Source organism: Amblyomma mixtum, chromosome 1 (genome assembly GCF_055824585.1).
Source record: "Amblyomma mixtum isolate Tamu chromosome 1, ASM5582458v1, whole genome shotgun sequence".
NCBI lineage: Eukaryota > Metazoa > Arthropoda > Arachnida > Ixodida > Ixodidae > Amblyomma > Amblyomma mixtum.
In genome coordinates this window covers 198397012-198413713 of record NC_143012.1, presented here as the reverse complement: position 1 = coordinate 198413713, position 16702 = coordinate 198397012, and the positions used below count along the sequence as shown (strand labels likewise).

Here is a 16702-nt window from a genome sequence, read left to right as displayed (position 1 = left end):
AGGGGGCACGTATATTTCTCCACATCACTCTATGTCTTTCATTGACTTGCTTTCACTAAACGCGCAGATATATTTTCAAACTTTTGTCCATGACTGCAATTAAGCACGACGCTGAGCGTGCTCTGAGATTGTGTCGGCAGGGAAAATTTCTTCGGCACGAAGACGCTCCACCTCAGCCAGGAAATTATTCCCAGCCAACGCGGGAGGGCTGGGAGGCAGCCCTGTCCAGCTCGGACCTCGAGGAACAACGAGCCCTCGTCGCCAGAGCACGGGCAGCGGCTTTCACCAACAGCGTCCCGGAATAGGGACCCGATCAGCCTTCCCTTCAACTAAGGCATTGTGGCTTTCAATAAATGTTTTCATCATCATCCGCCTCAATGGTGCCTATGTCATGACTGTTTCCAAGTCATACATGACTATTTAGGAATTAAAGAGCACTTTTGTTTCTAATTCAGTGTACAGCTTAGTTTCGTTTCATTGTAATCATTAGCCGCCGCGGTGGCTTAGTGGCTATGGTGCTCGGCTGCTGGCCCGAAAGACGCGGGTTCGATCCCGGCGCGGCGGCTGAATTTCTTGGGAGGAGAAATTCGAGGCCCGTGTACTGTGCGATGTCAGTGCACGTTAAAGAACCCCAGGTGGTCGAAATTTCCGGAGCCCTCCACTACGGCGTCTCCATAGCCTTAGTCGCTTTGGGACGTTAAATCCCATAAACCAACCAACCATTGTAATCATAGAGTATTTATTTCCTCACTTATTGTATTATGGCGCCTGTCTCTTGGTGATCTGTGGATCCATTAGTGGACAATAAGTTTTCTGGTTATGGCTGAGCACTAAACTGAGCCGTAGAATTCGGTTTTCGCTGTACTTTATGGGCTTTGCGGCCCTAGTTGGAAGGATTGTTCGTTCTTCTTGAAGAAGGGTAACATAACGTTACTGCAAGACATCCCAATCTACGGTTTTCCCAATACACCTGTTTTTTTTTTTTTTTTAGTTCGAAGCTCGGTGGTGATAGTTTAAGTGTTTTCCCTGCATAAGATATGAGAGCAGTATCTCCTTGTCTTCTTCGCATGACTGCTCTTTTTAAGCTCAGTGTGCATCGAACCGCAGAAGATACTAAATCAATGGTTAAGAAGTTGGAGCTCGATATCCACAATTAATGGAGGTGAGGACGATATCTACAGTTTTTAAAAGGCGATAGTTCATAAAAGAGACCCTAGAAGGGAAATTTAGGAGGAAAGATGGGGTGCGTGAAATGGCACCAATTCCGGTTGAAGATCATGAAGCCTGACATTCGCCCCCAGTTCCCTCCTCAGGCGGCGGAGTTCTGTGAACATTGTCACAAAGTGATAGTCGTGCGACCCCCGACACTTCATTTCGGTGACTGACTGCGTGTGTTTCAGCTAATTATTAGCAACGTGCATTTTTACTTTACGGGGAGGATCGAATATTTAACAAGAGACTGCGAGAGTTTCTGCGATCTCTAAATATCATATGTACAGGGTGGTCCAAAATATGTGCGAACACGACTCAGCGTGGCCGCGCTCCGCGGCGCGCATCGAAGCTACGAGGCGCAGGCGCACATGGGCCCGAAGGCGGTGCTTCGTGTCGTCGTCTGCTACACGTCGTCGTCTGCGGCCACACCGGAAGCCCTGACGCGCCGCGGAGCGCTGCCACGCTGAGCGGTCCAAAATATGTGCGAACACGACTCAGCGTGGCCGCGCTCCGCGGCGCGCATCGAAGCTACGCGGCGCAGGCGCACATGGGCCCGAAGGCGGTGCTTCGTGTCGTCGTCTGCTACACGTCGTCGTCTGCGGCCACACCGGAAGCCCTGACGCGCCGCGGAGCGCTGCCACGCTGAGCGGTCCAAAATATGTGCGAACACGACTCAGCGTGGCCGCGCTCCGCGGCGCGCATCGAAGCTACGCGGCGCAGGCGCACATGGGCCCGAAGGCGGTGCTTCGTGTCGTCGTCTGCTACACGTCGTCGTCTGCGGCCACACCGGAAGCCCTGACGCGCCGCGGAGCGCTGCCACGCTGAGCGGTCCAAAATATGTGCGAACACGACTCAGCGTGGCCGCGCTCCGCGGCGCGCATCGAAGCTACGCGGCGCAGGCGCACATGGGCCCGAAGGCGGTGCTTCGTGTCGTCGTCTGCTACACGTCGTCGTCTGCGGCCACACCGGAAGCCCTGACGCGCCGCGGAGCGCTGCCACGCTGAGCGGTCCAAAATATGTGCGAACACGACTCAGCGTGGCCGCGCTCCGCGGCGCGCATCGAAGCTACGCGGCGCAGGCGCACATGGGCCCGAAGGCGGTGCTTCGTGTCGTCGTCTGCTACACGTCGTCGTCTGCGGCCACACCGGAAGCCCTGACGCGCCGCGGAGCGCGGCCACGCTGAGCCGTGTTCGCACATATTTTGGACCACCCTGTACATTGTTAGTCCCTCTGCCTCAACTATTTCTACATGCATCTACTGCAGTAATATCAAAATTATTTGCTTTTATTTGCTCACTTTCTAACAAGGAGAAACTACACATCGAAGGGGAACGGGCCACATAAGCAATGCGCAAAATAAAACCGTTGTACTGGCTCCGTTGTTAGGAAGACGCAGTGGCAGCGCAGGGCACGCGGAAGAGGTGGGAGGACAAAATACTCGGCGGCGACCGAGAATGAAACAGTGTGATGCAGATAGAGTTTGCATATGCAAGATGATGGCGCAAGAGCATGTCAAGGTCAATTACTGTAAGGATGTTTTGTCCTGCTGTGGACTATCTCGCATCGTGATGAAGGCTGTTTCCAGGCTGTTCCAGTTATAACACCACATCATAAAGGACGGAACACTAACCATTGGTCCCCAGATTAATATTTTTTATATTTTTTACGCTAACTTTTAAGAATGGGCCTCCTCATGGCAGGAAATAGCATGTTCTGCAGACATTTTTGCATCCCACACCCTTTCTGACCAAACAGCACCTAACGCTCGCGCTCAGAGGTGTCAACGGAATCGCCAGTTTCTGACGTCTGTACGAAATAAACTCCAGCGGGGAGGGATGAGGGCGTGGAGAAGTTTTCCATGCCTGACAAGAATTAACCAGAACATGTGATCACGCTTGCTGAGCGTGGCCGTTTTAAAGCGGTTATTCCTATAAAGCCTGGTTCTTAAGTTTCGAGAAACACCATAGCCGAAACAAGCATGTAAAAAAATTAAGAAATCAACGCTTGTTAAGCGCGGACATTGGTTTGGTTTGGTTTGGTTTTCCGGGGTTTAACGTTTTAAAGAGACTAAGGCTATGAGGGACGCCGTAGTAAAGGGCTCCGGAAATGTCTAACACCTGGAGTTCTCTAACGTGCACTTACATCGCACAGTACGTGGACCTCGTACAGGCATACCTAATTCATGACCCGCAGCAGTGCTGGGTGTCTCACGTCAGGCAAACATTCAACTCAAATCCGGCCCACAGGACCTCGGTTTGTAACAGCGTCCTCCTTCCTCAATGCGGTCAAACTCATGGTAAGCTATTGTCAACGTGGCATTGTCAGTTTTAAAATTCAGGTTTTGCTTACTCCACAGGGAAAACAAAATCGCGGAGATACTGCTCTCCTAGACACCACCAGGCCTCTTCAGATGAAGAGATAAAAACGGAATGAGCAAAATATCCGGTTCTATCTCCTTTTCATATAGCGTACTTGGTCGTTCACCCTATCACTCCATGTCCGAAAACCTTTGGAATGTGGAACCGTGTGCATCTATGGCATGCAGAGCGCAAGAAACGTCATCAACGCAAGAACCCACCTTAACTTCTCCTGCATGCTCCTCCGAGTAGCGCACCCGATGCCACCGGCCAGCGGCCTCCGGCTGGGTGGCGTAGAAGTCGCTAAACACACCGGCCTCCTTCTCTGCGGAGAAAATGATCTGGCTGCGGTCTGTGCCAAACTGGTGGTACCAGGCCGTGAAGCACAGCGGTCCTTGGGCCTTGTGAAAGAGTGTGGCCACGGGGGAGCCATCTGAGGTAGCGGTACCGGTGGTAGCGTAGGCGCATGAACCATCCTCTGTATTTTTTAGGCGAAAGAAAACAATCATGAAATATTCCGGTTTTAAATTCTCCCGAGTTTACTCCAGTAGCACTTCATGTTTAGAGAGTAAAATGTGACTTCTGAATTTATCCTTTTTTTGCCCACTTCCGTACAGGCTTTCTGACTGATATTTTGTCGGAACCTTATTTTTTAGCTTCATGAATAATGCTCCAGCTAACAACTGCGAAAAAAATTATATTAGCGCCTTTTCACTTCTGCATATTGAAATGACGGCACTGCTAAATGCGACTATTGACCGCGGCACTTCTTAGGCGAAGTAATGAATGCGCATAAGGCAGGATCCCGAATGTGCGAAAAATGTCGGCTAGGCAAGGAACTCAATTTCAGCCTCCTGTGAAGTACTTCTGGCCAATCCTGGAAAGAGGACCGCGATCGTTGCATATGACAAGCCATTCGCACAAGCGATTTAGACGCGTGAACTTCGGGTCGCATGTTATGACACCCCTACATTGGCTAAGTGGGAGCAGCAACTCCTGGGAGCTTGCTTGACTTCTTGAATACTACGCCCAACAGTGTCAATTCAAATGCTGAGGGTTGTCTTTAAAGACAGCTGCCTGCTATGTTTGCACCAATTACAATTTAAGCTGATATTTTTATCAGCTTTAAAAAAAAGCGGGCAATATACAACAGCGACCGCTTGACAGCTGCTGGCGCCCAGTGCACACGCTGAGCCTCGTCGGGGACAATGCTCTGGAGAAAAGCGCACTTGGCTCTTTTAGATGACTCTAGTAGAGGTGAAGTTTCACCTTTGACACTTTTTTCTGAGAGCAATATTTGAATGTTAGGCCGCTAGCTTTACATAGCAACTACGTTTCCAGAACGAACAAAATACTGCTCACCAAGCCACGCTTCTCTAGATAACAGCAGCTCCGCCGCGATGTCTCAGTGGTTACGGCACTCGGCTGCTGACTCGAAAGACGCGGTTCGATCCCAGCTGCGGCGGCTGAATTTAGATGAAGGCGAAATTCTAGAGGCCCGTGTACCGTGCGATTTCAGTGCACGTTAAACAACCCCAGGTGGTCGAAATTTCCGGAGCCCTTCCCTACGGCGTTTCTCATAGCCTGAGTGGCTTTGGGATTTTAAACTCCAATAAGCCAAACCAAACCAAACCTAGATAACAGCATACATTCGCTTTCACTCGGCTTGGCCGCTCAGTCTCTTTTTAAAGTTTGGTCATTTTTAGCTGGGGCATTCTATGCAATCTTACATCTTTCCAACATGAACGTTTTGGGCATTTTAGCAGCAGTTCCTCTCCGAAAATCGTGTCTGTAATTATGTGCTCTGTCTTCTTTCTATATGTGAATAATCTGTTTGCTTTAAAATTTATGATTAAAAAATGAAAAGAAAATATAAGCTTTAAAAATTAAACAACGAATGTGGCCTTTTAAGGCACAAGAATCTTCATTGCGTCACCATTTAGCCCTTGTATGCATGGTAGTACGAAAGATGGGAAAGTTGCTGTCTTTGCATGCTCACCTGTGTGCGTCGTGTGGTCTACGGTGGGACCATGCTTCATGTCGGACACCTTGCGCACCTCGAAGCAAGCCCCTCCACTGCAGTCGCTGGACACCCACTGGTCGCAGTGGCCATTCTCGAAAGTGCATGTATCTGCGATAGGAGACACAGGGGGTAATGCCTACAGTATTGAATTGCAATTTGGGGTGGTGCCACGCAACTATTAAAAGAACATAAAAAAATAAAGATATCAAAAGTGAGATGCTTTGCTGTTTCAGTGAAGAACCGTTCCCTAATTCAAGCATCTGTCAAGCGCTCATCAAGAAAGCACGCTTTTATTTAGTTGTCATTCAAACAATTTTTACGACACACAGAAGGTAACATTCAATAAATGAGTTGCGCTAAACCACAAACGCGTGGCATTATTCTGCTCCAGGAAGCTACCTAGATGAATAGCGCCGCAATATCTCCTGCAGAAAGACTCGTTGTTTCCCTATAACTTACCCTCTTGCTTCCTGACCACGGTATTTGTTTACAGAGGCAAACTATTTGCTCCCCGAGAGCGTCATTGACAAAAGACAAGCTTACAAAAGACATGACTAAGGAGGCACTCCAGCGGTTACATGACCATAGGTAAAAATAGTGAATGACACCACTCCCGAGACTTCACAAACATCTACATCCACCTCTACCAAATTTTACTCTCATACAGCAGTCCGCCTTCATCTTGACGTACTTTGATAAAGAGTTCCCGAAAACCAGGGCATCCCAGGGAAGAAAGCGACCTGTATTATTGCTCAAGAAAATCGGCCCTAAAACTACACTAAAACATGGCCCCGGAAGCACCTTCCTCGAGACGTTCGCTCCACCCACCAAATGCACAGCAGACTGCGCTAAAAGAGCTGCGCCTTAGCCGCCACATCATCGCTTCCCTGGTCACGGGTCCCCGAATACTAAGAGCACTGTCTTCATCAGTACAGTAACTTAATGGATGGTCTAACGACTTGGTATTGCGATTAATACGTCCTGCTTTTGTTTTTCTGCGTGTGTCTCAAGCAGTCATTCCTTTATATGCATCTAAAGTAGCGGCCTTCTATCAATAGGAACTTAGGTCTTTTGTCTTTGATATTTGTTCAACACGTAAGGCGAACAGGGCTCCCAGCGTGATGTTTCAAAGGGTCATGCTGGGATGCGCTGTGAATTGTCTTTAATGTTTATTCAACTCGTATGGCGAAGAGTTGTCCCAGTGAGAGGTTTAAAGGGATCAAGCTGGGATACAATGTGAGTAAAAACTTGTACTGATCATTAACCCGCTTACAGCAAGAGACAATATAGTTTGCTCTTCTCTGTCTACTAGGTCAGCTTCTTTTTATAGCGACACTTGTGGAGGTCGCGCTCCTGGCACCGTCTCGCTATAGCTTATGGGGCTGAACGTCCCAAGCCGCCCAGGCTATATGGGAAGAAGTGCTATAGAGAAGTGCTGCGGATTATTTTGGCCACCTGACGTTCCTTAAGGTGCACTGACATCGCACAGCACACAGGCCTTTAGCATTTCGCCTCCATCAAAACACGATCACCGCGACCGGGACAATGCCCGCGTCTTTAGGGTCAGCAGCTGAGCACCATTGCCAGCGAACCTCTGATGCGGCTCGGTATATTGGAAGCAGTAGTTATAGTAGTAGTAGCACCAGTAGTAGTAGTAGTAGTAGTAGTAGTAGTAGTAGTAGTAGTAGTAGTAGTAGTAGTAGTAGTAGTAGTAGTAGTAGTAGTAGTAGTAGTAGTAGTTACTATTGGCCGGCGAAACCGGTGCCTGGTTGCAATGAGAAGCACTATAGGAGAATGGTGACCGTAGAAGCAGGAGGATATGACGAGAACGGAGGAATGCGTAACCAGATGCTGGTTACCTTCGGATGAGGAGGGTATCGCGGGAGCGGAGGATCTCCCCACCAGTGGTTGAGTACAGTGGAATGAGGAAGGCAAAAAGGCGCTACCGGTGGGTGGTAGGTGGTTTTTTTCCTCATTCCACGGCTGGACTGGCACCGGCCCCCCCGGCAAACCAGCTGGATGAGGTTCTCTTGGCCCTACAGGGTGTCGCAGGTCAGCTGTGGCACCCGCCGCTCAAATGGCGTGTGTGGCGTCTTTAGGTTTTCGCGTTTTGTTCCGTATCCGCACGAAATGTGGAACAGTGTGGGGCGGACGCTACATCAGAGGCGGTAGCGCGGGTGATGTGTTGAGTACATTCTACTGTACTTATATAGGTTTGGGAATGAATATGTTTGAATTTTTTTGAAGCAGTTCGCAAAAGAAGCTAAGTAATTCGTTTTAAAAGTATCTACCGCACAGAACCAACTGAAACTTGTGGGAATTGTAATCTACAGTGTTGTAATTAAATGCAATAAACAGGGTATGCGCGAAAATACGCTGTCATGGCCCCTTTAAGCGTTTCTTGGGTTTGTACGAGTTACATTCTCCGAGCATTAGATTTACTCGGTGCGGTTTGTTGATAGTTTCATCATCCTTAGAGAAGTGTTTTTTATTAGTTTACTATGTACAATTTTTTAACAATATTTGAGCGGAGTATTGACTTTATCTAGTTTGGTTTGGTGACATTGTGCCGCGGAAGCGTCGGCTCTTTCGCTACCTACTGTAGGTATCCGCCTGTATATATAATCATCCCACACGGTTATTCACCCGAAAGACCTGCACTGATGTAGTGTTCTTTGGGTATTATTTAACATGGGGTTCAAAATAATCTTCTTCTATTGGTGCCATCCACTAAGTTACCAAACACAAACGACCTCACAATAAAATCCCTCTGGAGCGAAAGTACGATGAACCTGGGGAAGATAGCTTAGAAAACTAATATACCTATAAGTCTTCCATGGAATAACGCTATCGCTCATGCTCTGTCCTGAAATATCTTTTCACTGCCGCAATCAATTAGAGCGATAAGGATACCGTAAAAGGTATTCGCTTTATTGCCGCTGCCAGTGAAGGGGGAACGCATAGGAAGCTGACTAATACCAGGGTATTACAAAGGAGTGAATGCGGTCGGCTGTGACTTAAGCAGAAATGGCACTAATGCATGCAAGCCACGCTAAAATTTTTTGCTTTGTTTTCTTGGCTACATTGAATAAAAGTCAGATATTGCCTAGCATGGTGTGATTAATCTGTTAATGTTTCTTTGCAACGAGCTGCTATCATATTACGATCTGGCCTTCAGTATGTACTGCTTATACATGTGCTGATTTCAAAGGATAATGCCCCTTTCTAAGAGCACGTGTGATCGCGACGTAATCCAATCTGTGCAAAACATTTCGCACCCACAGTACATGACCTCGCTCAATTTAATCGATCCTGCCCACGGAGAGTTTCTCAGTAAGAATGAAGCAGTACGTTATGTATTAAATGTGTTTTCGATAAGTAATAAATAAAATGTAATTACAGTTTAAGAAATGCATGCCTTCCAAATATAGACCAAATGGCTCTAAAAATTCTTTAGGTAAAATAAGCTCAATATCTCCATATTGTCGGCAAATATTTGCTAATTTCTTCTGAAACTTAAACAAGTATCGTACGGCGAAAAAAATATTGCCACAATGACGTCAACGAAGCGAGAAAAATCGCAGCGTGCGGCTTGCACAGCCCCATGCTTCGCGAACACGCCGGGCACTTTTTGTTATCGGCACGTTCGTGACCGCAGCGCCGAGCGTTCCTGTGCGCTGCTCCTGTGGCACGCGACTAGTGGTAATATTTTTGCGTCCTTATTGTACTTTCATGCTACCAGTTTTCTTTACAGGCTTTTCAGTTTAACTTTTATCTGTCTTGCATACGCTTAGTATACTTCCTCCCTTGGATCAGGTGGGTTGATAATTAAGTTTGAAATTTCTATCGCCTCTGACAAAGCGTAATTCTGTCAAACGCGTTGAGAGCGTTTGGAAACCTCCCTGTGGCAAAGCTCTCTTCATAGATCCAAAGCACATTAGCGAATAAACCAAAATTGAGATAACACGTCGTTTCGGTATCTCCTCGATTCTTTCACCAGGTGTGACTGCGGGCGAGTTTCAGCTTAGCTTTATAAGCCGTCGTATAGCCAACCGTCGGGTCACTGAACGCAAACATGTAGTGTAGGAGGGAGGAAGCGTTCCAATAGAGCTGTTAAAATTCCCCCGCGTTCATTGATCGTGCCACAGGACTCAAGAGCCCCATGCGCGGGCGTTTCTCGGTCTCCAGCACAATGGTTCCGTCGAAGCCAATCCTGCAGTCACATGCCTCGCAGTGCTCGGCCACCGCGCTTTGATCCGTGTTCATTTGTGTGGAATCAACTTTGTACTGCGTCATTCTTCCTTGAATTTTTTTTATTTAGCCAACATGCTACGCCCAGCACTCCCAGCACGGGTTTTTGTAAACCGCACCTTGGGACTTTTCTTTAGGATGATATCTTTTGTGGGCGCACCCATGCAATACAATAAACATACTTAAGCCATGGTAAAGACTTCAGAGGCGGTCCAGACAGCTAAGCTTGAGAAGAGTGCAACATGTTCTCTTTGATCAACACTTGCTGCGCATTCAAAAATTTAGCAGGAGAAAATTATTCCCGATGTTCATTTTTGCCCCGCTGCTTTCAATACCTAACCGGGTGTGCGGTCCTTGTTCAGAATACATAATGAGTCAACCAGCGTTAGGGTCGCTAATAATGATGACTCCCTCAGGCTTACTTTTCCATTCAGCCTTTCTTCATTTCTTCTTTCGCTTCATTCTTCTCCTAGCCTTCGTCGCCACATTACTACACAGATTCTATGACGTCCACGACTCCAGCTACTTCTGTAGGCACTCTGCATTAAACGTTCCCCGTATGTGAATAGTGTGCGGCCGAAAGAGACGCTCATTCTGTTCGAGCTCAGCTGGGTTATCAATGCTTTTCATGCTACCTTCATTTCCATGCTACCTTCATGCTACCGCTGACAGATGAATGCTAACGGACTGAAGAGCTGGCTGAAGAGCACGTTCCTTATAAAGTGAGAGCTGATAAAAAGATCGCACGCAGTCTATGAGGTCTGTACTGATAACATTGTTCGCTTCAAGAAACCACTCCAGACAATAGATAAGGAAGGCAGGGAAATAAAAAGCTAAGACGGAATTGCATTGAGTGCGTTGTTGTGCGAGTTGGTGACTGGATATTATGAAGGAACACAGCACTAAGGAAACGTGACAAAATAGAACAGATAGCACTCGAATATGTCTGTTCTCCACTGTTCCTCTCTTTTAGCGCTGTGTGCTTAATGAAGACGAAATTCCCTCTCAGTGGCTTGGGGGGGAAGCTATCGAGAGCACTAGTGCGCCGTTTTGTTTGTAGCTTCAGAACGATGGAGTGCTCCTCACACCCGATCAGCATGTTATCATTATTTCTTACAAAAATGGACAGAGCCTGCCATGTGACTAAGAGTATCAACTTCCTTCATTCCTGATGTGCCAAATTTTCAAACCTAAAGCATGCGTCATTTCCTCCTCTGTTTCAAAGACTGCAAGCGCATGTCGTCTAGTTCCCCATCTTGTGTGAATGGCGGCTGGTATGACCTTAGATCTCCTCACTAAGCAACACCTCAAGCCGTGACCCTCGCACTGGGATAGGAAATTATCATCCTTTCATGTTTAAGCGCATGGACGTGGCAAGGTTTATTTTTTATTCCTTGCTGAAAATATTGCGCTTTTTTTCTAGAACTCTTGCGCATATTTTAAATTAGTTTCTTTTGTTTACGGGCTTTAACGTTCCGAAGTGACTAAGGCCATGAGGGATGATGTAGTAGATGATTGCAGATAATTGCGACCACCTGGAGTTCTTTAACGTGCAATGAAATCACACAGTACAAGGGCCTGTAGCATTTCATCACCCTACAAATACGACCACCGCGGCGGGGATCGAACCAACGTGTTCCAGGTCAGCAGCAGATCACCATAACGACTGAGCTACCGCGGCGACTCATAATTTAACTTAGGTGTCCTCTCAAATGAGGAACTGAAGTAGTTTGTGCAGCGGCTGGTATGCATGGTATAGGCAACGAAAACTGTCTCGGTTTATCTTTACGCTACTTCTATTCCGCTCTTCTTTGCTTACTTGAATTTTAGCGCGGATCACAACACATGCAGCCACTGTATGCGTGCATTGATACACGATTGTCTTTATTTGCCTGCCAACACTAATTTTGCACTACATTTGTGCTCAACTGCGACTCAGACACATTGTATATGTTCCATGTCGTGTCGCCTTTCCCATCGACATCTGGATTTTTGGATTCTGGTTATCCTCCAGATGGTGACCTGAACAGATTTATATCCAAGGAACTGGCAACGTTTCTTTGGTTAACATTGGAATAACAGCATTCAAGTATATGTGATCACCCTGATTTTATGATTTTTCAAAACAATACATGGCCTTTATTCGCTGCCCCCTTCTTCATTTCGTGAAAGTGCTACGAAACAGGCGGACTACATGGCACTTTTTGATTTCATAGCATGTTTCGCAGTTATATAAGAAAACGAAGAGGCTTTAAATTCATCGACACCAGCACGATCTTTCTCGCCTGCGACAACATAACTCTAATTCATTCGAAATAACAATCATTCGTCTGGAGTAATGCTTAGTTAAAAAGGGAACAGCCAACCCACATTTATTTCGATAATTACAAGCTCAACCGCATGTGTGCGTGCCAGCGTGCGTGCGCACAGCCATAATCGCACGGCCGCTGACAAAGTTTTCTCCAGCACTTAAGGAATGATAACGAAAGAGGCTCTAAAACACTCTCCCTTTTTGTAAATGAAAAGCAATGCAACCCCGTTTAAACTGTATAAAAGCTGGTTCATATTAACGTGTTTTTCTCTATCATGCTCATGCTGGTAATCCTGGTTTCATTTGATACTTTTTTGGGTGTGTGCTCTAACTGAATAAGAATATATTGGGAATTATTGATAGAGTTGCAAGAGCAGTTATCAAATGCGGCCATTGCAAGTGAGGCCTAGAGAACGATAGTAATTATTTAGTGCACAAAAAAAGCTACACTTGATAATTTTTCGCGGGTAAGGAAAGTCAAAAGCTGCATGAAATCCGGAAGGTGCAAAACTGTAAACTTTTCTTCGTCTCTTCAAGTGAAAATGAAACTTGAAGCAAAATTGAGAAACGTTCAAAGCCTCACATCCCGATTGATATTGAGGCCGACAGGAGAAGCCATTTTCTCGGAAATATGTAGTCTGTGGGCACTGATTTCTCGTTATCTATAAAATCTGCGCGGGTCCCTGAGCTCCGCGGCAAAGGCAGAAGTCACGATAGCATAACTGTTGCGTGCGACAGCACGTACCCTAGGACGTTATTTGCACAGTCTGTTTCTGATCAGTGGCATGGAATATGTGATGACGAATAGTGGCTAGTTTTAAGCACGATACGAAAGCGAACTGATAATTACGCACGCAGATTCCAGAGTCGTTAGCTTAAAACAACGTGTGATCTAGTGAAATCGGATGCACTCAAGTCCCTTGAACGTTTGAAATCCCTTCACAACGGCCATTTTCATTGTGTCTCTACTTTGTTGTCAGTAGAGCAAACGGGTACTTCAAAGGAATGGTCAGGCTAACAGGATCTTTAAAGTAAAAGAATTCTCTTCGCACAGCGTGGGCAGCACCATCACTAGCTCATGTCCTTAAGCTAAAAAATCTGGACTCTCGTCTAAAGGGAAAACAAAGCAGCGAGAAGAAGATTTCCACAGCGATAAAATCACCATCCTAGACATGATCATCAGCTAAGCCCAGAAATGCCGACTTGTCGACGTGAGCCGCCTGAGCAAGGCACGCCAACCAGTAGATAATTGATTGGAGGATTGGAAGTAGAAGATATTTCTGAGCCAGAAGTGCTCACAATTAAGCTTTGACAGCCCATTATCGCCGTCCATTTATAAGCACGCATTTCTACCGCAATGATTACGCTTAAAAGCGGCACAGAACGCCATTAAAACTTTCTAACGATCGTTTTACGTTTGAACGTAATGCTCGCTTACTGCGCCTTGAGTACTCAATATCGATTTCCGCTCTTTATTGCGCACGCAGTAAGCTCGGCCAAACGGACACGTCTGGCAAGAAGAATAAATGCGCGTGATGATATATTTCTTGATTCCGCGTTTTCTCGTAATTCCTTTTTTTTAAACTCAATTGAAAGTAGATTTCGACTAACTCATTGCTCAGAGCGGTGCTAATTTCAGCGGTGCGCGTACAAAATTTGTTCACCCAAAAATTTAAAACTTTTCTTTTATTGGAGCATATCACCGGGGGGGGGGGGGGGGGGGGGGCTAGAAATCTCTGATTGCATAAAGAGAGTAAAACTGAATAGGCATTGCTTAGGGAGAAAACAATCTTTCCATCGCAACATTAATAAATATATTCTCTCAGTAAAAAAGACAATAAATTGTCCAGGATATACGTTTTAGCGTTCGGATGTCAGGTGCGGCTTCTCGAAGTTTATTTCCTTGTTTACATACGATACAACACTCCAGGCCATGGTGTGGCTCTAGCAGGAGTGGCATACAAACATTAAAACGGCATGATGACAGTAGCAGACGCAAAAAAAATACATTAACACTGCAAAGAATGCAGAATACCAACCAAATCCACTGGCTGCGGCAACATAGAAGGGAAAACAATTGATCGCTAAAGTAATGAAAGAATGCACTAAACAAAGGAAAGAATATGTGTACCAATGAATCATAAAAAAAATTTTAGCGGGGTATGCAACAATAATGCAAAGACAAATTGGGTAATATTATTCATTGAGAGATCACTGACGTCCACAATTTATTTGTTTAATGTAATCAATGCTGATTAGTAGCGACTGAGGTAAATTGTTCCAATCAGTAATAGTGCGCGAGGAAAAAGAATATTTACAACGTTAGTTCTGCCATGACAGAGGGAAGGTCAGCGTGACGAGGGCGCGTTCGACAGGCTGCTGCCCATGGTGTTAGACAAAGGTGGAGATGGTACTTTTAAGAATCAAGAGACTTTTAGTACCTGGGATTTAAGGGGTTACAGTACTGGAGTTCCTGTAATTAGAGTGCTCTTCGGGCCAGTCGGTGAAAAAACAACCGCTAGCATGAAGCACTTACTCCAAGATGTTCTGGGATCGACTTTGGCATGGTACTGTCGAACAGGAGAAAGTTCAGTCGGCTACCCTGCTGCTGGCACGATGTTTCTCACGACATTCCTGGTATCTTCAGAGAGGCTCGTAAAGTAGTGAATCTCCTTTGCAACGCCGAAAGAGAAGGTTACGAAAAGGCACTGTCGATAGACCGTGCTGGCCGGAGCAGTCGTTTGCACTTGAGAAAAAAATTACGTGTCTAGTTTCCTCAACGTACGCCCATCTTTCTTCTGATAACTACTGTACAATCGCTAACTTACTGAATCCAATACAAAAAGCTACTCAGGAAAACGAGGTAACGCGCTCATTTTTTTTCGGTCACTTCTTCACTTTAGAATGGCGATAAACTCGCGTGGTTAGTCGCCTGTCACCAAAACGAATGCTGTGCTCACTTTCCTCCCCTGTAAAGCCAAGGCAAATAATTGTATCGCAAAGGTCGATGTGCCACCGATGCACCGCCTTCGATCTTAAAGGGATGTTGGGTGCGAACAGAAGTTCAGCTGTATTGCAAAGGTACCATGTTCTAATCACGAAGCGACCATTTTTATAAAAAATTTAGCTTTTATGGACTCTGGAATATTAGACAACGAAATGCAGGTCTTGCCGTCAATGACCGATTTTCTTTGGAAGCGTATGCGAAAGGCTGCATCCAGTTTTATTGCGTCAGTTTTTACTAAAAGAATTAACGCGACTGAGTGGCCCGCAACATCACTGTATATGGAAGCGGCAGTGAGTTTTCTAACCATGAGAGACTTACCTGCTGAGGTAGTCGAAGTCAACGCCCAGAGGAGCAGTGAGGCGGTGACCAGCGTTCGTACGCAGAGCGACATCTTTGTCGCACTTTTTGTGGGTCACAGCGGCTGATGCATGGAGACTTGCCGGCTCCTCCTCACCAGCTGTTCAACATGTGTCTGGAATGCCGGGCACCTGACACAGGACGGCAGATATACAACGTGTTACCCCTGGTGTCCATTGCTTACCTTTCACCGATAAGCAAAGCGTGAGAGTCTATCTGTCGGGATCTTTAGTTCAAACACGGGCATCCTGATGAAGTGAATGCCAATAAAGAGCGGCTCTTGATAACGTCGTTTGTGTGGAACAATGGCATGCGGTGGTCTCCTGGAACTTCACCACATATTTTTCTGGGCGGCTTACTTATTCCCCGGTTTTGATAACGATAAAGAGATAGAGCGCAAACGACGTCAAACGACGATTGGGAACTATTTGTTAGTGATTAATGGAATTTCTCTTGTCTCAATGCAATTTGTAGCGCCACTTATCGCAACAATGTGATTACTGAGCTGGAAGTGTAGCCATGACCGGAAGGAGCGTATCGTGCGTTTATTACACGAGAACTCTGTGTTGTGTCTGAAGCAGGGATTGGTGCCCATTGGTAAGTGCTTTTTAGTTTTCCCCTAGGTAGGAGCGTCGGAGGTCTAATGAGGGCCTAAAACGTCAGGTGCGCGTAAGTGGGTCGGCTCGCACTTTTTATTACCGACATTCTTGATACTGAGGCTAATCGCGTAAGCACATTTCACAATAAAAGCAAAACCAAATGTCAGGCGATCAATCACACCCATCGGGAATAGGGCCGTTCATCTAGTTTAGCGAAAAGAGTACAAATTTTGTTTTAATTGCGCGCATTTTTTCTTGCTTTTACATGGATAATCTACAGAAAGTCGCAAGTGTGCCAGGCGCATAGCCATAGCTCTCGTTGAGTTAAGCCCCGATTTATGGCATGGAACACGCAGCATTCAGCAGCTCTGGAGGTAGGGGAAGCGGAATTCAGCCGTTCGGACCACTCTGAAGTCTTTTCGACAACAATTCCAAACCAAACCTTACGGCAGCCTCTGTCCCTCACTAAGCCTGTTTTTAAAATTCCCAGCAATAGAATTTTACCAATGCTCTTTGTAGAGAATGAAGTGCTGAGGATAAATCTTAACAAGTTGTTTTTTCTTTTTGTCAAGTTAGGTGCTCAGG

At 46.2% G+C, this 16702-nt stretch overlaps 1 protein-coding gene across 2 annotated transcripts in view; it reads right to left on the bottom strand.

Moving 5' to 3' along the window:
• LOC149370511 (MAM and LDL-receptor class A domain-containing protein 1-like) overlaps positions 1-15650 on the bottom strand; it is a 170322-nt gene extending 154672 nt beyond the window's left edge. For both annotated transcript variants that reach the window (XM_089562038.1, XM_089562044.1), the window contains exons 1-3: positions 15480-15650; positions 5569-5700; positions 3791-4047 (exon numbers count right to left, since the gene is read on the bottom strand). In XM_089562038.1, coding sequence (XP_089418164.1) covers positions 3791-4047; positions 5569-5700; positions 15480-15552 — 462 coding nt within the window. In that variant the 5' untranslated portion in view covers positions 15553-15650. The remainder of the gene's footprint in view (positions 1-3790; positions 4048-5568; positions 5701-15479) is intronic.
• Positions 15651-16702: the final 1052 nt, after the last annotated feature.